This window comes from Passer montanus, unplaced genomic scaffold, assembly GCF_014805655.1.
Source record: "Passer montanus isolate IOZ18808 unplaced genomic scaffold, ASM1480565v1 scaffold33, whole genome shotgun sequence".
In the NCBI taxonomy this organism is placed as follows: Eukaryota; Metazoa; Chordata; class Aves; order Passeriformes; family Passeridae; genus Passer; species Passer montanus.
In genome coordinates this window covers 1097937-1125464 of record NW_024368041.1, presented here as the reverse complement: position 1 = coordinate 1125464, position 27528 = coordinate 1097937, and the positions used below count along the sequence as shown (strand labels likewise).

At 34.2% G+C, this 27528-nt stretch overlaps 1 protein-coding gene across 1 annotated transcript in view; it reads left to right on the top strand.

The window, feature by feature from the left end:
* CSMD3 (CUB and Sushi multiple domains 3) overlaps positions 1-27528 on the top strand; it is a 593341-nt gene that overhangs the window by 195563 nt on the left and 370250 nt on the right. The window contains exon 6 of the mRNA XM_039715519.1: positions 18922-19034. Within this exon, the coding sequence (XP_039571453.1) occupies positions 18922-19034 (113 nt within the window). The remainder of the gene's footprint in view (positions 1-18921; positions 19035-27528) is intronic.

Genomic DNA, 27528 nt, shown 5'->3' with positions numbered 1-27528 from the left:
AAAAGTACTTACTGCATAGTACATACCCTTTCTTCCTGAAGCATATAACACAGGTTTTGACATCTTTCATGTGAATATATTGCACTGCTGCAGAAATTCTTTTCCCCATTATTTTTTATGTCAGAGTACAAACTTAAACCATCATCTTTATTTTCTGAGCAAGAGTGTGCTGTCCTGAATGTCCTAAGGGAATTTAAATGTAAGGTTAAGGACTGTTTGTCTAAGGCTTATTTTCTGTTTAGTAACTGACACTATGCCTTTCAAAAAAAAGAATCAATACAATTCTGAACTGAAGCTTACAATTTTTTACCTAACTTTGCAATCCTAAATAATTTATAGAATATGAGATTCAATCCCAAAATGCATGAATCTTTGCTTCTTCGTATTTTGGTTATTTTTGAGGTACACGTTTTCCAGAGAGTTAATTATAAAAGGGGAATTCTGTAATAAGGTGATATTAAGGAATTGCCACAGTGTTGAATGCAATTTAAAGCAGAGATCAGCTCCTTTGGGAGAGAAATGAGAGATGATTATGACAGAGGCAAAGGCTAACAGTCCTTAGAGTATTATTTTTTCATTTAGATTTGAATTAAAATGAATCAAATAGCAAGACCTTCCACCAACTTTTAATGGATTTAACTAGGTAGCTGAAAGTTATGTTTAAACTGAAAATTTCACTATGAAGCCACAGTTTTACTAGACAGACTGGAAATTATTTTTATGTCTCTGCATCAGACATATAAAGATATAAACTGGAGTGTTACAGAAATGTTGCCATTCCATCCAGTTTTGGTAATTTTGAGCACAGGTTCCCCAAAACTGTGAAGAAGAGCAGTACATTTTATTATTCTGCTCTATAAAGATTCCATAGAAATCTTAAATTGTTAAACTTCTAATTTCAAGAGTATATAAAGATATAAACTGGAGTGTTACAGAAATGTTGCCATTCCATCCAGTTTTGGTAATTTTGAGCACAGGTTCCCCAAAACTGTGAAGAAGAGCAGTACATTTTATTATTCTGCTCTATAAAGATTCCATAGTTTAAATTGTTAAACTTCTAATTTCAAGTAAGTGTTGCTGTTTAAAAGTGATGCAATTTGGTTTAAACAAAAGTCTGGTCTATTTAATATGACTTTTCTTCTTAGTTTGTGTAAAGGTTGCTACCGATGCACAAAAAGTAAAATATGAACCTGGTGGTTTCAATTGCCTAGTTCAGTTTGCACAGTGGAGTCCAGTTTACTTTGTAAAATACCTTGTATTCCTGGTCTGTAGCAAGCTGAATTGCTGCTAGCACAGTCCAAGGTAAGGAAGCAAAAAGGACCTTTGCATAATATCCACAGATGTTTTATTCAGCTGCACGGTGAGATGTTCAAGTCCCAGACACACACACACACCTGGAGGGTCCAGTTTTCCCAGCCCCGGGTGCGAGGGGGCTGACAGTACAAGGATGAGGGCCAATCAGGGAATAGGGAGGTGTGGCTCAGGGACATAGGAAGAGGGGAAGGAGCCCATGTAACAGCTTTTTGAGGGAAGCTTCTTGTGTCTCCCTAGACCAGGGAATGCCCTGCATTCCCCACCCTCCCCTCCCCCTCCCCCCAGTCTCCACACTGGTCTCTGATTTTCCTTTGGGTTCACCTGGAAACCTGGGACATAGATTTAAACTTCAGTGGCTCAGAATTCATGGTAGGAGTATCTGTTGTGGTGTTCAAACTGAAAATCATTTGATACAACCAACTGGGTCATTCAAGAGAATACACACACACACACACACACACACATATATATATATATATATATGTATGTGTGTGTGTTTTCCAAAAAAACTTAGGGGCAAACACTGTGAACTTAAGTTTGCAACTAAACCTGAGAGAAATCAGAGTTTACAGTGAGATTCCATTGGGGAGAACAGTACTCAGCTGTGGTGGATACTTTGTGGGGTGCTCCCGGGATGAGTAGAGAGACCAGAATCTTGACTCCATGTTTCAGAAGGCTGTTTTTTTATAGTATGATATATATTATGTTAAAATTATATAGTAAAACCTTACTAAAAGAACAGAGAGAAAAGGTTCGTCAAAGGGCTAGAAAGAACAGAGCTAGAAAGACTCCTGACTCTCAGAGTCTGAGTCAGCTGCATCTGTGATTGGCCATTAATTAGAAACAACCAATATCCACCAATGACAGATGCACCTGTTGCATTCCACAGCAGCAGATAGTTATTGTTTACATTTCTTTCCTGAGGCTCCTCATCTCCTCCGGAGGAAAAAAATCCTAGCAAAGGATTTTTCATAAAATATCATGGTGACACTCAGCCAGATAAATAATTGGTATTTGTTTGGTGCTAAATCAAATTGACAAAAAGGAAGGTACTGTATAAAATATCCAGTATATATATTTGTCTGCACTGATCTAAGCAAAATAAAAGTGATATATTCTTTAGTATTATATTTTAATATATATCTGAATTAAAAAAAAAAAAAAGGAAAAGACTAGTGCTGCCAGCATTGAATGTTGAAGTAGAAGAGCAAGAAATTCTTTGTATTCTGAAAAACTGAAAAAAATAGCTACATGTAAAAGACTATTTGATGAAAAGGAGGATTTAATTTATCTAGAAATTGGTTGAAAGAGCAAAATGGCATTATATAGGCATACTAAGGTGTTTATTTTTTATGCAAAAAAAAAAAGTATTTGTCTAAAAATATGAAGGATTAAGGTAATTTGAATGGAATTTATTACTGTTTATGGGTAAATAGACATCAATACCAGGGAGAAGGATATCAGGCATTAAAAAACTTACCAAAAGAACTTCAAAAAAAAGAGGTTAATATAATCCACAGGAGATCTGGCAGTAAGTGGAAGTGAATATATCAAGTAGATAATAACAGGCTAACCTATTTCAAAAGAAAGATATATATCATAGTAAGAGACCTTTAAAGCTCCTGGTGCAGTCATAAAGATATACAGAGCAGAAAGAAATTTTGCAAAAGGTGAGAAAAGAACCACATGACTAATGAATAAAAGCATAAGATACTAAGAAGCTTTGAGAATACAGTAAGAAAGGCTATCACAGTTGCTGAATTACAATTACCAAAGGATATAAAAAACGATGATGGAGAGAGCTTGTAACTATATTACAAGCAAGGAGAAAACAAGAAAAATTGGTTCCTTAGTGAAACAAAAGCAACAGAGGCAAAGGAGAGGGACACCTGGGGAGTTGTAATAGAGTTTGTTGTGAACCCTGTAAAAATAACGTATTAAGTGATGAAAAATTACTGAATGAAAAAAAAAAAATTCCTTTTACTAACCAATTTTTATTACCAACTAGCAGAAAAAAAAGAGTCAGTGTTGTCTGAAAATATGTGGTGTACTTAATTGGGAAAAGGCATACAAAGAATATCTACTGTTTAGTCTCTGTACGTCATCTTGTGTTGCATCTTAAATGGATTAGATCTAGGCCTGGTAATGTTAAATATTTTTGCAATATCTCAGTGGAAGAGTAATTATACATAAATATCAATAATGTCAATTTGGAGAGTTACAGGCTTTTTAGAGAACAGCAATATACTTCAAAATAATGCTGATAAATCAAAATGAGCTTGAACATCTGAAATTTACTTCTGAGAAATACAAAATGCTGTAGGCTAAATAAAGAAAGCACAGAAGTAAATATCAAATAAGGACTAAATATGCAGTCAGAGGACTAATAGTGATTAAATAGATCAAGAAAACACAAAACAGTTTCAATTCATAAGAAAAATTATTGAACAGTGTCTCTTTGTGTGCACATGCTTTTATGTGTGCAAAAGTAAATTGTTTTTATAGTATATGCCCTGCATCTATACAAGCACACAACTTTCATAAGTTGCAGATACGATTAATAAAGATTCTGAAAAAGGTTGAATTATTTAGCTGCAAAAAAACCTGTGCATTGATGTTCATTTACAATTGCAAATGATACTTGATATTTGTACAGCCTTTAAAACTGGGTTAGCAGTTAACATAAATCTTTTCACGTTTTGTAATGGGGTATTTCCTAGTATATCTTAATAAAATAAACATTAAAAAACATTTGAAACAATATTAACTCATCAGGCGGTGGTGTAGCTCAGTAGGTCCAACATTTATTTGTGAGTCATGCTCGGATTGGTATTAAGGGATGGGACTAAAGAATACTGGCACAGTTGTGGAGCCAAAGCTTGCTTTCCACTGCCCATGTCTGGCTATCTTTCTAAAAATTACTTTCTTCTAAGTCAATACTTTAAAGGTCAGTCTTAATTTATAGCATGTGAAATAGTGACCAACTTTTTTTTATCAGTTATTAGATCTGAGTATTTGCAAACTTTTAAACTCATATTTTTCAGAAGAGTTGCTCAAGGTGTTCAGATAATATTATCTAATTACCACTAATATCAGTAAAAGCATCATATTTAATAGATAATAGAAACTGATACAAGATATTTTAAAACTGATATTGTCTTTTTACTGCATAATTTAGAATATATCACTTTTCAGTCAAATTTCATGAACAAAGGTTTATTTTGGCAACTTCAATTTTTGCAATAATGCTTTATGTGGTAAAGTAAATAAAAATCATTATTGTAAGGAACACACTTAAAATCTGCTCCAGTCTGTAAAATCTGCATATTGAGCTGGCTGTTCAACTAGGATATCAGAATTTCCTAGAGTAGTAAGGTATTTAATTCTAAAACCACAGAATATTGATAAATTTTATAAACTTTGTTTTTGTTCTCTAGCAAAGCTTTCATATTTATTAGTCAATATACTGAGTAATTCCATTAAATTTATTAAAAAATATTATAATATATATTTTGTGTTTCTTGTAAAAGCCAATGTTATTAAGCAGATCTACTTGGTTCATTTTTTGTGGCAGAAGGAGAGGCAAAGACGTGAGGGGTAGGAACAAGTTATATTTGCTTATAGGACAATGAAAACTTTGCATTTACTTTCTAAGGAACAAACATTTCTTTCTTTCTTGTTCTTCTTCTTCTTGTTCTTGGTTGTTGTTCTTGTTCTTGTTAAGCAGATCTACTTGGTTCATTTTTTGTGGCAGAAGGAGAGGCAAAGACGTGGGGGGTAGGAACAAGTGATATTTGCTTATAGGACAATAAAAACTTTGCATTTACTTTCTAATGAAGAAACCTTTCTTTCTTTCTTGTTCTTCTTCTTCTTGTTCTTGGTTGTTGTTTTTGTTGTTCTTGTTTGTTCTTGTTGTTGTTGTTGTTCTTCTTCTTCTTCTTGTTATTGTTATTTTTTAATGTCTCTTTCCGTTGTAAATTGAAGATTTTTGAATCCAAGGAGATTTTTTTTGAGTAACACAGATTGATATAGCAAAATCAATTTCATGTACTTCCAATTATCAATCACATTTTGTTTTTTATTAATAGTAATTGTCCCCAATTAAAAAAATAGACGATGGGATTTTGTAGTATTGTGGAGAATCTTCTTATTTCATAATTTCTTATTGTATCATATTTTTAGATATTTATTGCTCTTAAATCTTCAGTGCAGCCTCTGTTTATGGAGAGTGTGATGTCTTTTTTTTAAAAGTTAAATAAAAAATGTTCATATTAGATATATGGTGTAAAATCATGGAGAGATGAAAATGCTGTGTCATGGCTTGTTCACTGGCTGATTTACTGGAAAGAGCAGGTGGCTAGCAGTCAGACCCATGCAGTATCCCAAAACGTATTCTCATCTCTGAAAGCAGCATTTAGTTTAAAAAAAAAAAAGTATCAATTGTAATTTTGCACACACCTGTCAATTAAGAATTGACATAAATAATTTTTACACTTATACTTGCTTATGCTTTAACTTAAGAAGCAAAAATTACTGGTTTCATTTTCCATAAAATTTGAGACAAATATTGCTTTTTAAAATTCTTTGTATAATATTAGTTTTTCAGTGTGTTTAGTATCTTTTAGGAAAATAATGTCCTTGGTTTTTTCTGAATGTCTTAGCATATGGAAACTAAGTAATCAAGAGTATATCAATACTAAAGTTTGGTGAATGATTTTCAACACGATCTCTTGTGAATCAGTAGAGTTTGGCACAGACTTTCTTTACACGTACATCAGTTCATGTTTATCTACAGAGTTCAGTTTAGTGTCTTACCAGCCTAGGTCTAGAATTGGAAGCAGTACAGCTCTAACAATAAGGATCCTTGCTCACTGCAAATATTTGTGCTATTGAGTGCATGAATATCTGCATGAATATCTCTGAATGTTTTTTCAGTTTGAAACACAGGAGTGTTTTAACTCCAGCAAGTTAGTTATGTGGCACAAACGGGAAGGGCTCTGGTGCTCATTCATTTGGTATCTGATTCCACATTGTGTGCTCTCCAGTGGTTCAAACTGTAAAGCAGATGTGTGGTGTCTAGAAATCAGATTTAATGAAGTGCTTGGTGCTGACTTGAATATCTCAGAGGTGTTGCTCTTGATTATCTAGATATGCCGGTAATCTACAGAACATGCACAGAATAGAAGAGGTTGTGTGTTCTTAGAAAATAACAGATGAGAGAATTTCAGTCACTAGTGTCAGGGGTCAGTAAGAAAGGCATTGTTTTTGAATGAGAGAAGCAACTCTTCTAATTTTTAAGATTCAATATGTGTTTCATAGTTACAGGGTTTAGTGCAAGAAAGAATTAGTGGATAATCTAGTGCCCCCTCCAGTAAATGAGAGTCTTGTGCGTTTTATTTTCTTTTCTGTTCTAATTAAAAAAAAAAAAAAAAACAACAAACAACCCAAAAACCAAAAAACAAACCTGTATTTTTTGTTAAGTCCTAAGTGATTAAAATACTTAACTGTTACCTTTTTTTTTTTTTTAATCTGCTCTGATAGTTACTCACCATTGTTCCAGAAATATGGGAACAATACACTTTCTATGTCTTTATCATTGACTTCAGCTGCTGATATTTTCATATCTCTGTCAGGTTAGAGAAAGACATCTTCAGTGGTTTTTACACTAATTTCCTGAGGACAGGTTGCCTCCCCATTGTCATCACTCAAACTGCAGGGGAAGCTTCTTCAACACCCAGGGCAACAGCTCTCTCTCCTTCTTCAGTACCTTGGTGTCTGCAAAGCTTTTTTGCTCACATGTTCTCAGTCCTTCCATCCAACTGTGGTTGTGCAGCAGTTTTTCCCTCTTCTAAATATGGTAACCTAGAGGTGTTACCACTGCTGCTTCTGGGCTTATCCTTGGCCCTCAGTGGATCCATCTGGCAGCCAAATGGCACATATTCTGGTGGACACAGGACAAGCTCCTAGCACTTCTCACAGAAGCCACTCCTACCAAAACCTTGCCGCTCAAACTCAATACAATTCTCCAAGTTTCACAGTTTCTGTTGCGAAAGCCTCCTTTGACAAGATCCCCGAAGAGAATAAATTTAGATTACTAAATCTCACCTATGCATATAAATAGAAACTGATCATGTGTTCTTAATGGTTCATTTTGGAGGTTTTTTATTAGGAACCATCAAACTAGGAATGAGTCTAAAATCTTGTAAGGTATATAAGTAATTTCTGTCAAAATGAGGTGTTCTGCATGCATACTGATACTACTTGCCCAATCCCCTTCTTCCTTTTTAATTATTATCTAAGAGGACTGAATGTAAACTACCATGACCTTATTACTCAGATAATTTCAAAGCTTTGGTCCTTAAAGGAATTTAGTTGCTTATATGTCTATGAAGTAAAGGTGATGGAGGTGTATGATATCCACATTTAATTTTATCACAACATCTTAAAAATTCTCAATGCAGAAAAAAACTGAAAAATGTTTCCCTAAATATAGTCAGACAACTTTTGAATATGAAGGTTACAAATACAGTAAAGAGAGGTATGATCAAGTACACAGAATAACAGTAAATTCATAGTGTTGTTTAAAGATATAAATTGTCATAGAAAGCAGTTTTAAAGACCAGTTTAATTGGGAGATTTAAAATCTATTTCTATCTAGGAGCAACAGGAGCAAGGCAGGGATGACTGGAAGCCAAGGGGGACTCTACACAGACCACATCTGCTTTTCACTCACCTATGATATGCAGTCTTCCAGAGGCTGAACACAGGGTCTTAGAGTCAAGTAACAGCCTCCAATGCAGTAAGTGATAAACCAGGTCCAGAATCCCCCCAGGAGCCCAGTCAAACAGAGATAATGAAGGACAGAACTGAAGCAGTCTTAGGCTGAGCTAGAATGGCGTTCCAGGGTCCAAAACAGAGACTTAACATAATCCTCAGGCAGAACAAGGTCAAGAGGGTACCCTTATAGCCCAGGCAGTTTCTGATTTTTTTCTTAGATTTTTGTGGTGGAGAACAAAATATTGTCTATGTGTTGGAAATTTTAAATTATTATTATCACCATCATCATCACCTTCATTGTGTAAAGAATGGTATAGTTTCTTGGTATTTGTCCAACACTTTGAAATGAAAGTTGTGTAAAATAATTAAGAAATTTCTTATGTTATAGATATATTGAAGAAAGGGGAAAAGTCACGACAGATAAATGTGATAAATTTTAGAAAAATGTCTAATGTGATAAATCCAGTAGAATTAGAAGGAGACACAATGTTGGATATATAGAAGAAAGTTCTTTCACAATATATAGTGGAACAAAATATTAATCCACCTACCATAGAAGGTGAAAGCTAAGGTGAATGGTTCTGTGAGTAATCAGCATGGATTCCTTGACTACAATTATATTTAAACTATGCAGTAAAATGAGCCTTTCCTGGCAGATTTAGGTGTCTATCTTCATACATTTTCAAAGGGAAGAAACAGGAGAAAGAAAGGAGGAAGTGAAGTCTCAGAAAAAGATCACCTGTAGTTTGAAGTGAAATGTTTAATGTTTATCCTCTTACTTTGTATTGATGCGTTGTTCTTTAAAGGCATTTCAGGACTGTCTCACTATCACCCTTAAAAGATGAAATAATATAACTGACTCAGACTTAAAATGACAGCATTTCAAATTTTTATTCTAATGTTAAGGAACAACTCTTTTAAGGTACATTTGCATTTTGCATATCTAACTATGAGCAATTAGAGTGGCAGATACTCAGGAAAACTCAGTCTAGAAGTAACTTTTTCTTATAAGACCCATGGGGTTCTTAATTTTGCTGCAGAGTGGGAGTAATTTGACTTATATTTTAAGCTTTATCACCATCCAGAGTTGCATTCCAATTTCCCTTCACGCACTACAGAAAATACAATTAGAGTATTTTACCAATTTGACCACTGCATACCTATATGAAGTGTTCATTTTAACTACTTTTGTTACATGAAATACTAAGGATTATGAGAAGAAGTTAAATGAGAATTAGCTTCATAGATAAGTGATCTTTGCTTCCTATTTCTAGTGCCTCCAGATTTCTTTAATGTGCATCTGGCCATACTAATAGCAACTGATAAGTCAGCAAATATGACTTTTTCCTTGTTACTGGGAAGTGGCCACAGGCCTTGTATGGCCAAGTATTGATCTGCCAGCTGGGTTCTCTTAGGACTCTTCTGAAGTGTCTTGACCTGAACTGTTTTTATCTTTTCTTTGCTGCTGTTCAAGTGACTATATGACTATCATGTATACCAAAGCTTTGACAACCCTAAGCTGTTGCTGTGCAGCACATGTTGGGCCTCTCTGATAACTGGGTCTTGAGAAGGCTGGGAACCAATGAGAAAAAACAAAGATTCTCTTTAGGAAACATCAGATAGCCCAAGGATGACTCAAGACTGTGAATGAAGAGTAGTGTCATAATGATCTTAGGATACTGGTCATAGAAGCATGGATGAGTTGGAAGGAGCCTAAAGATGATCTAGTTCCAACCTCTCTGCTGTGGTCAGGGACACCATCCACTAGAGCAGGTTACTTGCAGCCCCATCCAGCCTGGCCATAAGCATTCCCAGGAATTGGGTATCCACAGCTTCTGGTAACATGGTCCTGTGCCTCACAAACCTTACAGTAAAAAAGTTCTTCCTAATATCTTTTCTAAACCCTGTCTCTTTTAGTTTAAAGCTGCTTTCCTTGTCCTATCACTACATGAGCTTGTCAAAATTCCTTTCAAGCTTTTTGATAGGCTCCCCTCAGGAACTGAAAGGTCACAGTTAAATCACGCAGGAGTCATCCCTTCTCCAAGCTGACAAATACCAATTCTCTCAGTCATTCCTCATTCATTTTCATGGACCCCCTCTGTACTACAACAGATTTATGTCCTTGTGGTGGGCACTCCAGAGCTGGATGCAGTATTCCAGATGAGGCCTCACCAGAGCACATTAGAGGGGCGGAATGACTCAATAAAAAATATTCCCTTCTATTTAGAAAAGAATGAAGTGCTGATCTCAGGTTGCAGAGGGACACTTAAAATGTGGATACAACACCTGAGAGAATAAATAGATATTAGAAAAAATTCTTTAAATAAATAATTTACTAATGGTATTAATGAGACTTCTCAATATTTAGTCTGTTAGTCTGTTAAAACATTAATTGGACTAATAATAATTTTGACATGGGGCTATTCTTTTCTATCCCAACAAGATGATGTGTGTAACAAATACTATTGCAGAACATCAAATTGTATGGCAGGTGTAATATCTTTGAGCATTTCATTTTGTTCATTTATTGACACTTACCAGAAAGACTCAAGAACAAGCTTCCTTCCCCTATTCAGTCAATACTTGTACATATAACAATTTGTTATATGAAATTGAAAAGAAAACAGCCACTTCAGAAATTGTATGGCATCATTTTAAGAGAGGTAAATTATACAGGCTTCTCACAGGTTATCCGAAGAAGTATTGAAAGAAGTATTGTCACATACAAGTTGTATTCAATTTAGGTTTATTTAGATTAGCTGTGAAATTTGGGGGAAGAAATGTGCTGGATTCCCTGAAAACAGTCAGATAATTGCATTCATCTTTATAGCTGTTCAGGGTTCTCCACTCTCCAGCCAAGGCCCTCAGATTTGGGATTCTTGAAACAGACAGTTTGATTTAGCATGTGCAGGAAAAAAACATCCTAGGACAGTTCTTGGCATCCACCTTATCAAAGCTTCTGGGCCAGCAGGATCAGTGCCTTGGTGGGAGGCCTAAGCTGCACAGCCTGCACCAGGTGGGCCTTTATCTAATCAGTGGTGCATCCAGACTTTTCTGCCTCTGCTCTTTATTGACTCTCCTGAGCTTGATCTCTCCAACTACACCAGCGAGCTGCTTGTGCAACTCATCACAGTTTGTGTGGTAGAAAGACCTATGTATTAACCACCATGTGCTGCACAGGTGAACTTAATATGTATTTATATTGTTTCTAAGATGTGCTCAGGGAAATTGAGTCGTGTGTGTAGGGTCACTTTGTATATCAGGTATTTGCATCACATTTGTGAAAAATGACTCCTTCTAAGACCCTGACATCTATATGAAATCAGCAGCTTGTACTAGGCCTGCAGGCAATCAGGACACACCACTGTCCATCAGTGTTATTTTCTTATGTCACAAAGACAAGATCACATGTATCGTGAGCTAACGGTTGTGTGTTTAGAAGGCTCCTTTCCTCATACTTTATTATTCTGTCAAGTCAAGAGATTAGTTGGAAAACTTTGACATAGAAACATCTGGCTTTACAGGATGCAATCAACTTCTGAATTTAAAAAGTATTTTTTAATCTTGACACTTTTCAATGTTTCATATCCACAGTACTATAAACTTTCATTAATCATCACTTGGACCTTTATTCAGTCCTTAATGATCATACACAGGCTTCTCATGGAGCTGCTTTATATATGACATTAACTTTATTCTAAAATTGAACTTTTTCCAGTATTGCAAAGGCACTGACATTTTTAAAACAAAGACCTTTTTTTTCGGTCTTTCAGACATCATAATGTATTTGACAAAAAGAGTCAAAGGGTCAAATATTTTTATCCATCTAGATGAATAACTCAATAACTCTAAAATTATTCAATAGATTATTAAAGTACTTTATGGAACAAGTATTTTTTTCAAGGTTAAATGATGTAGAACTTTTTTCCTCCTCCTCCCAAACACTCACTTAAATATTTAAGTTTTAATTTTTTTGTTTTATAAATCAGAAATAAGTGATAGCAGTGAAGTTTCAACCAAAACCCTTAGTTTAGTTCTAAATAGCTCATGAGTCTAAATTTGAAGAGTGGCAATTTACTGTTCTAAAAATAAAAACCTGCTTTTTGTCATTCATTTGGCTGCAGTTCTGAGATACGGAAACAACAATTAATATAATATCAAACTTGTGAGTGTCCTCAATCTCAGATACATAAAATACTCAGTCATGCTATAAATATCACAGGAACTGACCATAAGAATTCGGTCTTTTAATAACTTTGTAACCACTTAAAACTTGGGTAGTATATTGCCCTCAAAATTCTAGTAGAATGGTAGATTTTAGACTCTCTTCTTTTGGGCATTTTTCCTTTATTTTTCTAATGAATATTTCCCATTGAGAAGGAGCTTTTTTAGGAAGAGACTTTTTTTCTTTCCTCTTTAAAGACTGAATTATGACTGCTTAATTTCTTGATGGAGTGATGTGTTCTGTTGTTTGTTATGACTGGACATTGGACTATGGCAATGCAGAAGAATAACTTAATCCTCTTCTTTTGTTTTCTTTATGTATATGCTTGTTATATTTCCAAGTTAATCTTTCTCTTCCTTTGTTATTTTTGTTTTCATCATTTGAAGTCTTATCTGGTAAACTGCTTATTTTAATATTGTAATTACCTTTCAAATTAGTCTCTTTTCTGAAGCCAGTCTGTCTCACAAGATGGACAATTCCTTAATCATGCAGGGCATTAATGACTTGAGTGTTCTGACTGCACACACGAGAGCAGCCCTGATGCAACCCGCCAGCAGTTTGAGTTTCACACATACAATTAAATGAAACACTCAACTTACATTAAAGTTCTATAGCCTCTGTCACAGAGATGTCTCATTTAGTCTTTTTCTGAAATACAGATATACTAATATTATAAATGTTAGTACTGCATAAATGTAAGCTACAATTAAAATTCTAGGGAAACAACAGCTCTTAAAATACTTACATTATCTTGGGAATTCTTCACAGAAGCAAAATTTATAAGCAATTATCCATTTTGTTGACCTTTGTTGTTGTCCAAAGACAACAGAATATGCCTATTAACATTTAATATTTATGTGATATCTTCAAAAAGATTTAAATCCTGAGTTATCAGTCTAGACAGCAATAGAGCTTGTAAGAATCATAAGAAGTTGTTGGGACTTTCTTTGCTTTTTGACAATATATGTCAGAGCAGTGTCCTTGCTCTGAAATGATTTAATATAATTTTGATAGAATATTTCCAGGAAAAAAAAAAGGCCAGTAACCAAAGCTGTCATGCAGTGGACACTCACATCTATAATGGATGCCATTAAGACCCATTAAACTCATCAGTGAAATTGGAAACATAAAACAAAATTAATATGCCTAGTCCTACAAAATACCTACGGTTTCAGTGCTTGACCAAAGTGTTAAGTTAGGTTAGTATCTAAACTTCAGTGTAAACAGCATACAACCTGAGTTGGCACAACAGGAAGGATATGTTAACTTAATCATTAAATCCTTCAAGATCTTTCAGATGAAATAATGTATTAAATTTTGAGCTGGCATCAGCTTTGCTTCTCTAGTGTGTAACTGTTTGTTTTAAACAGATACGGATTTATTAAATGAGAGACGTGAGTTTTAGTCTTGTGCCCTTAAATCTGCATTGTGGGGTGGATCCTTTGCAAATGATTTTTATCATGAATCTTGCCATGTGAGTTGTTGCTCTATAGGGTCAAGTCAATCAAGAAGAACAAAAGAAGGGGTCCCAGAAGTTTTTGGTAAAGAGTATATGTTGTATACAAATACAGGAGTGTCCTGGGTTGACTGTATGATGCAAGGAGACACAATGAGCTGTAAGATGTTGCCACTTCAAATTTAAGTTTAATACAAGTACTGCCTAATTTAAGCATAATTTCACCAAACCAGATAGGTCATTGATCAGGTACTGTTCTGTTGAGTATGTCTTTCTTCTCCTTTCAAGAGACATGTGGCTACTCTCTCTTTTAGTGTTTTATGCTGTGTGTGTTAAGCCCCAATAGCACATATATGAACATACATAGGCCTTATCAAAATGTGTGATAATTTGCCCTTTTTAAATCAAAGCTTTATATACAGTAGTTTTATTTAAACATGCAAATAATATCAATAAGAAAAAATGCACCGAGCTGCAGTTTGCATCAAAACAAGCACTTAGAATTTTGTAGTGCATATATATGAGTAATGATATCTATGTAGGCGCTTACTCATGCTTAGATGTAAGTCTTTGTTAGCCAAAGGGTTTGGTAGAATTAAAAAGGGTTTCAGCACCGTTTACAAGTGTGGTATCAACCTCAATTTTTTTAAATTAATTCAATTTCTGGAATCTGGCATATGAGGAAATGTAGAAACTATATGCTTAAATAGGAAGTTTTGGGAAAAGTTTGCTGTATATTTTTTAAAGAAAAGCAAAACTTTTTTCTCTTTGGAATGTTTTTGGACATATTGAATGACTAAATTAAGGCCTGCATGACATCATAATAATCAGTGTATTGACAATTGTGACAATCAGTGACAATATGTTTGTAAGAACTGTCATTTTAGATGACTTTTAGAAATTAAAGCTAAAGTCTGGTACATGAGCAAGATGGGAATGTTTAAATTACTTGTCAAGATTAAAGCCATTTGACAGTGTAAATTTCAAATGTTAAAGTAAATGTATACTGTTCCTTTTCTGGAAGAAATAGAGGATGTGCCCTATGCTATTAAAAAAACAAAACACAACAACCCTGAATTCCATTTTACAATATAAGGTTGTAGCTATGGTATTTTATGAAAAATCCCTTCCTAGGATTTTTCCCTCTTGAGAGCTGAGGGTCTCAGGAAAGAAATGTAAATAATAACTCTCTGCTGCTGTGGAATGCAACAGGTGCATCTTCCATTGGTCCATGTGGATTGTTTTCACGCGATGACCAATCACAGCCACCTGTGCCAAGGCTGTGAGCAGTCACAGGATTTTGTTTTCTATTCTATTCTATTCTATTCTATTCTATTCTATTCTATTCTATTCTATTCTATTCTATTCTATTCTATTCTATTCTATTCTATTCTATTCTTGTTCTTTGTAGCCTTCTGATCCTTCTTTTCTCTCTGTTCTTTTAGTATAGTTTTCCTGTAGTATTTTAGTATAATATATAACATAATAAATCAGGCTTCTGAAAATGGTGTCAAGCCTCATGTCCTCACACACAGAGTGTCCACAACATAATTTGGGAATTATGTATTAGAATTCTGAGGGCAAATAAAGTACTAATTGACTTCACTGGATCACAATTAGCCTAAAACAGGTGATTTTTTTTTAATTGCTAGCCAGATAGTGTATAAAGGAAGGGAGTAGAGGCACATTGTTGTAATAAAGTGCAAGAAGAATGAAATTTTGATTCTCAAAAATGTTAGTCCCTTATTTCTTCTGTAATCTGTGATTTACACACAAATCAAGTGCACAGATGGGTACTTCACTGACATACCTACATGCACCCTTACACTTCTGTTAATCCCTTGGTTTACATCAAAGGTGCATTGTTTCAGAAAGCACTTCCTTTTTCAAATGCATTTTGCAGTAGGTAACAGTCAATGCTGTTGACTGCACATAGTGGTAAGATACTTTAAATCTCTGGTTCACAGCCAGGATTCTCCATGAACATTTCTAAGAGTTTATGAAAGACATCTGCAGAAGGGCAGCCTACTCTCTGTCGACTGAAATTTACTATGCAGGATTCTGTGCAGCTTGAGAGGGAGCTACATCTTTTGAATTATAAAATAACATGAGACAGCTGTGTTTTCTTTATGGAAGATATGGTGTTTTACTTTGAACTTTAGGAAAATATTGTAGATGATGCAGTATAACTAACGCTTAGAATAGCAACTGGCACAGAAGTAGGTTGGGCTGCCAATGCATTATTGTAGTGGTGAACAGCTTTATAATTTGCTGAGAAGATAAATTGACATGAGAAAAGGGACAGTTATATCAACAGAATCAATTTTGTCAGTTTGCAAATCTACTTTCTGGGAAGAATCCCATAGAACCCATGAACTGTAAAAACTAGATTGTAGGAACTGTGAATTTAATTAGAGGTCAGCATAGATGTAAGGACAGATATATTAATAAATACTGATTTGATAGGTAAGCTAGATTTTTAGCTATTTTAGAAACAAAATTAGTCTTTTACTGTGAACATATTTAAATATCTAGGGTAATATTTTCTCATGCCTTGTGCAATAAACTTACAATTTATTTTTCACATAGTTTTGTGATAATTGAAGAGAAACCTTCTTATAGGCAGAATATATATAAGTCAAAATACAGGTTAAGAAATGTTTTTTACAGACTTATTTTATTTCAATTATTTAGTAAGGCCTCTTCCAGTAACAGGGTTATTCTAAAATGTGCAAGCAGTGAAAGCCTCTATCTCTATACAGCCTAACAATTATTTATAGAGTGAGAATTTAAATAACTATTTCCTCTTGCATCATTAGGTAATATTATTATAGAGAGAAATAGCTGTACTATAAAGGATACCCTAACCTCTACCTTCCAAAAACAAGCCACAAATTAAAGTACACTTCTTACATCTGTAACAAGAAATTTGTAGCAACTAAAGCCACTTTATAGCTGTTAAAAAGTGTGCTTCATTCTAAAATTCACAAGGAAAATGCAGAAATATTTGATGTTTTCTAGTTGAAAGGTGTAGGTTTCAGCCTCTTACACTTTATATACGCTAGTGCATATGACTTTAATTGGTACAGAGCAATGTGCATTCACTGCATCCTGTTGCAATCTAATAGCACTATTTTTTCATTTGATTGGTTGGGTTTGGTTTTTTTTAGCTTCATCATCTGGATTTCTTGAATCTAAAATTTGAAGTCAATTTCATAAGCTTAAAAAACTTAGACTCTATGTGTTGTTCAGCTGAAATGAATTGTGTGAGCTAATATGTTTCCACACTATAAAAACATTCTTTTGCAAGTATGTGAAGGAATTTTAATAGCCTGTGGTGTCAGTCAATATATGTCATTTATATCAGTGCCTGAGGGAACAAGGGTACCACTCCAGTTTCAGAAATTTGGGAAGGTGTCTTAAACGTCTTTTGTTTTAAGGTAAAGTGAGTGGGAAAAGATGAAAAGAGCACTACCTCTAAACTGTTATTATTTCAAAAGTCTTCCTCACAGAATAGTACCTCTACAAACTTATTAGTTATTTATTTAAGCAAGGTTTGGGGTTTTATTTCACTCAAAAAAACCCCAAAACTTCAGAATTGATTTATTATAAATAGAGTTTTTTTTCTCAAAATAAAACAGGAATCCTTTATCTCTGAACATAAAATGACATACTTGCTGGCTAGTATTTTATTTTAACTATAGGAAGAGTTCTGTTTATAACTAACTGAAAGAGCATAGGTAAGTACATTGACATTCTGCAGATGTGACTTATCTTTCTGGTTTTGGTGCGAAATATATATTGAATTATTGGCAACAGGTGCATCTTTTTTTAAAATGGAAGAATTTTCTGTCTAAACTTCATTCACCTTCTTTATAACATGACATCTCATTTAAAATAAAATAACAACAACAACAACAACAAAACCCTGCTAAAACTCCCAAACAAAAAAGAAATTAAATTCAGACTTTCCTAATGAGCCAGTCAAGATGAACGCTACTATAATTGGAGCAATATCCTTATGCTAAAAAACAAACAGAAAACCAAAGCAATAAAAAAATCCAGGTCATTTTGTATACTGGGTCAAATGGCTCATAGTTAATTTTTTTCATAGAAGCCCATAAGGTGCTATGGTTTGGATTTATGGCTAAACCAGAGTTGATAGCACAAAAATGTAGTGGATACTTCTGAGCCATGCTCACTCATCAAGGCTTTCTCTGCCCCCTCCTCCTTTCCCATAGGGAGTAGACCTGGCATAGGCAGGATACTGGCAAGGGAAAAAAAATTAAACAGAGCCAAATTGACCAAAAGGATATTTCACATCATGTAACTTCATGGTCAGCAATAAAAAATTAGAGATGCTGAGAGACAGCTGCTAATCATTGGAGACCATTTTGATTGATCTATTTGTGGAATATGGTGAAGTATTGCTTTTGTATCACTTCCTTTTTTTCTCAGCTCTTCACTTACTAAACTGTCTTTTGAAGTATGTTTCTTGGTTTTGCTCTTCCTGTTCTCTCTCCTTACAATTTTTTAGGGCAGAGAAGGGAGGAAGTGAGCAGCTGTGTGGTGCTTGACTGCTAGCTGGGGTCAATGTACTAGAATTCCCTACTCTTCTTGTAAATCTAATAGCTAATTTTCAAATCCACACAAGTGATGGAATATTTATTTTATCTTTATACCATGAATATAGAAAATTACTTACTCTTGAAAAGTAGATTCCAGTTTTATCATTTTACATAGTGGTTTGCATAACCTAAGCTCTCTTCTTCCATATCTTGAAAGTGAAGTCACAAAGTACAAACCTTTCCCTGGTGCCCAGAGCAGTGTTCTGTCTAGCCCATTATCTGAACTGTGTAGACACAAATTCTTTCTAGCCTGAGTGCCATATACTTCCATCTTTACAGTGCTGTGCCTGACCAATAACATGGTTGTATAGTTTCTGGCTTAGCACTGATTTGTATCCCATCACTTGGTCGGGCATAGTGCACAATTTTGTCTGTTTTGTCTGCTTGTTAAAATGCTACTAACCAATGAATAAAAAGCCCCACAGAGGGCATGTCAGTGAATGCTAGTTTGAATATAAACATTTTCCTGATAATATTGAAATCCTTTATTAACTCTTTTTAATTTGTTTATTTTATTTCAGGCTTTCTGGAATGAATATACCTCCTCCAGTTATAAGCAACAAAAACTGGCTCAGACTACGTTTTGTAACAGACAGCAATCACCGATACCGTGGATTTAGTGCCCACTACCAAGGTACACTTAAACAAATAGATTTTAATTGCGGCTGTATTTGTTAGAAAAATAGTGCCTGAAGTTTTAGGAAATAGGAACAGTTACTTTAAAACAAAACAAAACAAAACAAAACAAAACAAAAAACACAAAACAAACAAACAAAAAAAACAAACAAAAAACCCAAAAAAACCCCCAAAAACCCCACCTCATAAAAGGTTTGTTTTTTAAACTGCTATATCAAATTACAATCTGTTAGAATATGGGTGGTGTGTTATATAATGTATCTAAATTCAGTTACCAAAAAATATTACAGGAGATCCCTGCTTTACTTTAACCTGTGTACTTAGCTTTTAAAATGGTCCTAATATTCTGAAAAAATACTGTGGAACAGTAACAGAGAGAATGTCTTTATTATTAAATTATGGGAATGACTCTATAGTTGTATAAGTCATATTTGTAAAGCAGTAAGTTTCTGTTTACAAAAGTAGCATTTAATCGCTTTTACTTTTTACTATGTTTTGAAATGCTTTGCATTATTAAAGGTTTAATTAACCAGAAAGATTCTTACCCACAGTTTTTATGAACAAGCATTTATTTTGAGTAAGAGTGAAAGCATCTGAAGCATAATTTTGGGAATGTCACTGTTTGAAACAAGGTCATTCTAATGAAGAAGTGCTAATGAAAACTAAATGTCAGTAGTGCAAGGTAATACTGTAAATAATATTTTTTAATAACCACAGTGTATCAATGGATCTTCGGGGAACAGTAACCCCTTTTCTTTGTGTTTTTTTGCTTTTTTCATTTATCTGATGAAAAACATCATGACATTCCTACCAAGATCTAGTTCAGGGATTTATTTTACAGTTTATTATAGAAAATATAGCATAGGAAGAAATTATTTATATAAAGTTTTGCAGAATCTGATAAAATTAGTCAATTAACACAAAAATTGCAATTATCAAAAGCCTATGACTGGGGTTTTGATCTTTGATAAGAGCAAGTTCTACAACTCTGTGTGATTGCCTCAGATTGCATATCCTAAAATAGAACAGAAAAAAATTTATTACTATTTTCAGCAGGTATTGTATATCTTTATTTGGACTTCCTGAGTTCATAGATGTTCTGGAGGAGTGTGTATTCTGAATGAATTTATATGAAAGAAGCTTTTTTAATGTAGCTTCAAGGCTGCTGTAATGATTTATGAAAACACTGACTCATTTTTTGCATTATATTTTTCATACCAAGTATGATAAACCACTTTCTACTAAGAAGTTGTTAGGTAATGGGACTGTAAAAAGACAGGAAGGAGGAATTCTCTAATAAATCTACCTCACAACTGAGAAACCATGTGATAACTATTTTGGTGGTTTAAATGAAGTGTTTTGGATTGTTGAGCTGTTTCTTTTGAGCTAGTGAGAAAAGAAGAGCAAGCAATGTCTCATGGTAAACATACATGTATTCCTGCCAAAAAATCGTGCTAATAGCTAATGAAAGAGAACAGGCTTATGTTAATTTTTTAAAATGTGTTTTATCCAAGACCCATAAAGCATGTGAGTTTATAGGTGTGGGAGATTTAAAAATTATGTGTGTCTTCTATTTCTCCTTACTGCCTAAGAATGTAGTGATTAAATTATAGTGTTTTTACTATTGTGGTTTACTCGTTTAATATATAATTCTGTATTTCTCAATGTATGTTAAGTGGACTAAATACCAAGTTGTCAAATGTTGCAACAGCCCACCATACTTAAAATGAAGAAAACGTCTTTTGCAACTCTAAAATAAATGTAGGCAGTAAAAAAATTCAGCATGTAAAGGAATTAAATGTGCATACTCAACCTATATGATCAATAAAAAATAACTTTGATAGTAGAGAATAGAAAAACACATGTGAATGTGTATTTTCTGGTAGGTTAATGATAGACTAAAGGGGAGAATGTAAGGAAATTAAATAAATGTCATAGAATCATAGAATGGTTTAGGTTGGAAGGGACCTTGAAGATCATCTAGTTCTAACCCCTGTGCTATGAGCAGGGAAACTTCCACTGGACCAGATTGCTCAAATTCTGCCATGAACACTTCTAGGGATGGGGTATATTAAAAAAACCTTCTATGTTTAGAAAATAAACATTAAATATATAACACAAAATATTTCTGACTAGAGTTTTCTGAAAATCAGATAACTGGTGAAAGTGTTAAAAGTATTGCAAAATGTCCCATAGTATAAGGGCTTGATTTATTTTCAAGAGTTTATTTCTGCATTATTTTTGAGAGGGAATATGCTAATTCTTTCAATAGCTTTTTTTGTCAGAGTGCTACACTGTAGTAACTGTGTTAAAAGCTAGGTCCTTCCCCTGCTTAATTGATGTTGATTGACTGCAACTTCTTTCTGAGTTCCTGAAACATAGTATTTGCTACATATTACCAATATAAACAGACTTACTAATTTCTTAGTACTTCCTCTAGTTTAATTTTCTTTAGCCTATTGTTACATATTTTTAAGGACCTGGACTTCAAATTCTGAACTTCAGAACACTGCATAATTTTAGTCTGTCACTGAGTGGCACTGCAGTATCCTTTTCAACTAATCACTGCCTTGGTTTACTGATTTGGTTTGCACTAGTGCACATTTTGTTAGTGTATTTGGGTCATGGTTTAACCCTAAGTAGCAATGAGGGCCTCTTACCATCACTCACTCACGCATCCTCAGAGTACAATGGGGCAGAAAATAGGAAGAACAAGAGTGAGAAGTTTCATGGTTGGAATGAAAATGTGGCAAATAACTCATCAACTACTGTCCTGGAAAAAATGGCCTTATTATAAAACCTTTAATGACTGTTTTGGGTGTTGGAAAACAAAGACAAATAGTAAAGAAATTATGAAAACCACCCATACTCTCCTCTTCTGAAAGCTTAACTTCATTCCAAACATTTCCTCTCCCTCTGTTCCACCACAGATTGTCTCTTTGGTGATGATAGCCAGTGCAGGAGGTTCGGGTCAAAGTTTAGGACTTCATTTCTGCTGTTCCTCATTTCTCAGTCTTTTCTTTTACCATTTCTTCCCTCTTACTCATTTTTTTCTGCCTTGATGTGCTTTATCATGGACCATTGCCTCTTAGGGGAAGAATCTGCTTCTGTGTGGGTTATCCATGGACTGCAAGCCCTTTGAGGGTATTACTAGCTCTGGAATGGAGCACGCATGCTCTGATCTTGTTCCTTTCCCTCAGTGTTTATTGCCTCTTAAATGCATCTTCATAGAAATGTCACAAATTCTACTGATGGACTCAGTTTTGTCCTGTGGTTGGTCCATTGTGGAGCCAGATGTGGCCAGTTGTGACCAGCATGGGACAGCTTAGTGCCTGCTGAAGGGAGAGATGATATGTTCAGTCCTATACCCCTCTTGTAACAAACCCCTGGCATTTATACTAATTATAGTCTTATTCCCTTCTATTCTCCTAAGTTTATGAAAACTGTTTTTAAAGATTCTTTCTCATAAGGCAGCCTCACTAAGCTGAGCTTCAGTGTAATACCTAAAGCTATTGTGGCCTAGACATTTGAAAAGAAGACTAAAAGTGATGCACTGTAAAGTCAAAATATAGTTACCTATGGGGGAAAAAAACAAACCCACAGAACAAAAAACTAGAATTCCTAGGGTATTGCATAATTTTTTTCTAAACGCACTTTTAATGTAATTAAATATATTTTTCCTCATTTTCTGTTTAAGACCTTGCAAATAGGCATGGCTTTAAGGCCCTTAAAGTTTGGTTTGGTTTTTTTTTTTAATTGACTTATATGTTAAATATATTTTCCTCATTTTCTGTTTAAGACCTTGCAAATAGTCACGGCTTTAAGGCCCTTAAAGTTTGTGTTTTTTTTTTTTTAATTGACTTATATAGAAAAAATAAAATCTGATGAGGTACATGAAACTGTGGGAAGCTCTCAGCTTCATTGAGGTAAACAGTCATGTGAGTTATGTGTATTACTTTCTTTTAATAAGCAATTATATTCATGAAAGGTATTCATTTATACAATATTTAAAATACATTGGTAAACAATAACCAATGTGATTAGAAAAGAAATTTCAGCAAGAAATTTTAATTAGAGGAGAGCAAAATATTTCCCTACCTAGATTGTGGTGTCATAATCACATATCCTTGGTTGTCTTGTCATCTGTGTTTCGGCACTTCTTTCTATTCACTGAGAGTTCCTTGCCTTGATGCTTTCTCTTATGTTGCCTTCTTAAAACTCCCTTTGAGTCAAAAACTGTTGGCTGAAGTAGAACAAAAGCTTCTTTGGATCTTCTAGAAGCAGCTGCTTCACTGTTTCTTGGCACTAGTAATCTTCTTTTGCTGTGTCTAAAATTGGTTGTGCTCTTTTACTCCTTCCATTTCCAGTTACTTTTGGTTGCTATTTTCTTTTGGTTACTTTTTGCACTCCATCATTTATGTATGAATCCATAATATTATCTAAGTGGACAGAAGGGATTAAATTAGCTTAAAATCTGGTCTTACTGACTGGCATACACAAACTTCAATCTTCTTTTGCTGTGTCTAAAATTGGTTGTGCTCTTTTACTCCTTCCATTTCCAGTTACTTTTGGTTGCTATTTTCTTTTGGTTACTTTTTGCACTCCATCATTTATGTATGAATCCATAATATTATCTAAGTGGACAGAAGGGATTAAATTAGCTTCACAGCATCTGGTCTTACTGACTGGCATAAACAAACTTCAATCTTCTTTATATCAAGCATACCCAAATTCAGAAAAAGCTTTCAGAAAAAAAAAATCTTCATTTTCAGACAGTTAGACATTACTTTAAGCATCTATAACTCTCCTATCTTTGTAGATGTAGTATCCTTTCCCTCTCACTCTCTACCTTCGTCCTCTCTTAAGCTCTGGAAGATTTCAACAGAAGCTCTACAATTGCTAATTATTTCACTTGTGAAATCCATTTCTTAACTGATTCCATCCCGTTTTTTACCTCCGCATTTAAGCAATGTGCAAACTCATGCTTCCACTTTGAGCAAATAGTATCAAATACATAAATTGAGTGCACAAACACATTTAGCATCCATTAAGAATATTTGCTTATAGGAAAATATAAATTAAGCTATGAAATATATCCATGAGCATTTCAGAATAGAATAAAATTTAGTTGTCTTGCTCATATTTAAAAGTATGCAAATGGTTACTCTCCTTCATACTTTACAGCCGGCTATGTGGAGCTGAGGTTGGATAAATGTGAGCACTTTAAGTGTGGGATGAAATATGAAGAAAAAGATGTTGAAAAGTTTCTTCTTGCTTTGCTTGATTTTCTATTGTTACTTTCTTTTTCTTTCTGTCATTTTGCTTATGAATAGAAATGTATCTTCATCAATAAATTATTTATGGAGTTAGCTTTTCTTATTTTTTTTTCTTGGTTTTGCTTTCAGAAAGAATGTAAAGCAATTGCCAATCAGGTAAAGAACAATAGTACTAAGCTGCCTTACATCATGGCTAGAGTTGCCAGAAGGGGAAAACTGTCTTTATCACTTTTTTCACAACATTAGGCAATTTAATCAGGATTTTGTCATTCATTTCTTATCTCAAAAGCTATTGCAACAAACACTACACTGTACTACTGCTGAAAGACTAGCAGCTGTAACAGAGACATAGGTAAGATTTTTGTTTAGACACCTATAGCTTTCTGCATTAAAGCTGGAGAGCTGTGAAGCACTGTGCCTGTATATATGTGCACTGATGCATCACAGAAATCCCCCAGATACCCAGTGTATTCCTTTGTCAGTGGCAGAAGTGCAGAAGTTCTTTGGGCAGACAAACCAAGGTGTTACTAAGGAGTATGTTATGAAATTTAAAAAGTACTCCAAATTATGTATGGGTAACTGAGCCTTCCCCATACCTTGCTAATCCTGCCAGTGTGGATTGCAGAGCGATTCAGCTGACCACATGGTAGATGTTGGGTAGAGGTGTTCTAGAGTAGAAGAGGCATCTCCGTGGTGCTGGCAAGTTTGAACTTACAGGAGATCACATGGTGTGTTTAGTATGTCAGACACCTAAACACTAAGCAGACATTTCCTCCCAGCGAGACAGTGGAGGGAGTCAGAAAAAAGGTAAAATTCATGGACTGAGATAAAGCCAATTTAACATGACAGAAAATAATGGAAAAGTAGTGGTTTCATTAGGAAATAGTGATAAAAGAATATACAAAACTAGTGATGCACAAAGCAACTCACTACCTGCCAACCAATTTCATTCCAGTCCCTAAGTAGTGGTTGTCACCTCCCAAACAAGTTGCCTCTTTCCCTGTTCAGCATGATGTCATGTGGTATAGAATATTCCTTCAACCAGTTGGGGTCAGCTCTCCCAGCTGTGTTCCTTTTCAGCTTCTTATGCACCCTCAGCCTCCTTGCTGGCAAAGCAGCATGAGAAGCTGAAAAGTCCTTGACTCACGGTGAGCACTGCTCAGCAAGAACTAAAACATTAGTGTGCTATTCTCATCCTAAAACGAAAAAATATGGCACTATAACAGCAACTAGGAAGAAAATTCACTCTATCGTAGCAAGAACCAAGACACCATGCCATTCTGGCAGTGAAACTGGAAGACAGGAAGGAAGAAACAGCATATAGGCATCTGTTATATCCTGTCTTAGATGTGTTTCTAAAATGAAATAAAACACTACATTCCAGAGAATACAATTACTAGATTTGCATTTATTCTAATAATTTGTAGGCCTAGTGCAACTATAGACACACTGACATGGGTTTTTAATCTCAGTTTGCATTTACTAATCACTTAATGAAATGTTTTGTTGTTTGTTTGTTGTTTTTTTTTTTTTAATACCAGAACATTCAAAGGCTTGAGATTCTGTAGGAGAAAGAAAGGTATTACATCGCTTGAGTCACATTTGTAGAAATCTACTACTTTGACAAGGTATCTTCTGTGTAGGCCAGTGCAAATAAGTTGCTGCTTTCATTGATAATACATTTGACAGAAATATTTGCTTTTTAAGACAGATACTTAGTTATCAAAATTGTGAATCTGTTACTTTTAAGGACTTTTAAAGCCTTGAAATTCTTTTGTCAACACAGCACAGATGGCTACCTCATTTTGCAATGAGTACAGGAGAAAGGAATCCTCTCTTCATAGACTGAAATTACCAGAGCCTCTCAGAAGTACTTTTTTTTTTCCCTCCAGGCATAACAAGTGCTTAAATTGCATACCTTGTCATACAAGTAAATGTTTTTAGTGGATTTTCATACTCCCAGGTCTTTCAGCTCCACTTCATCTCATAGTGAGTTATATTTTCTAAGCAGATTATTTTTCACCTTTGCACTCTATTTGCTTTTTAAGACAGATACTTAGTTATCAAAATTGTGAATCTGTTACTTTTAGGGACTTTTGAGATGTCTTTTATTCACAATTATATACCCACACAATTACAGTGCACAGAATGACATTGACTTTGTTCTAATCATGTTGTAGAGGAGAAAAAATATTACATTTTGTTGACCATCTCCAAACTTAAAGAACTTACTTTTAGAATTCCCCCAATGATAAGTTTTAATAACACACTATTGGCAGTTAGTTCTGATACTGTGTATGGACCCAGAGAGATCTAACTTTAAATTTTTAATTCAATGTTTTTTACTTCAAGTAACATCATATTTCATTTCAAAAAGTCAATAGAACTAACTTTAAATAATAAGACATGGTAGTCTGTCCTAATATTTAATTTGATAGATTCTAATTTACTTCTGGAATGAGCATTAAATGATGCAGTAAAGAGTTGTCCTTTCCATTTTTTAATTATTTAATGGACGCATCTTCTTAATTTCATATTTACCATTAAGAAAAAGCACTGACATTTTAGGGGCATTCAAAAATTTTAATATCTTTCTGTTTCATTTACTATTCTACATACATACTTTTCTTTATTGTTTAAAAAAGAGTAAATGATTATACTTTATATACTACTGACTGTAAGTAATTCCAACTCCTCTGCAAAAGATAAGACAAAAGTACTGAATTACTCTTTATTTCAATTTAGGTAATGCTTAGAAAGCATTTTCTTTATTTGGGACACGTTGGTTGAAAGCTCAGGAATTTAGAGATTGAAATTAAATACAAGATTTCAAACAAACAGAAAATCTAGGAAAATGTTACATTGAAACTATAAAATCCACAGGTAATAAGAAAAGTTCTGGTTTCAGGAAGGGTAAATAATTATTTAAACCACGGTGTGGTTTTTGTGATCCTATTTAAGTATATAGACATATATATACATATATATGCACACACACATATATATATATACATATATATATATACCTATATCAATATATGAAGAATTGTTTAAAATATATTAAATGTATATAATATATTTATATTTTAACCTATATTAATGTGCATCAGTATATATTTGTATATATATATGTATATGAATAATACACCTATTAAAATATTTCATCTAAGGAAATCCACTAAAATTCAAGGAAAATTAACTGGTAAAATAAATTTT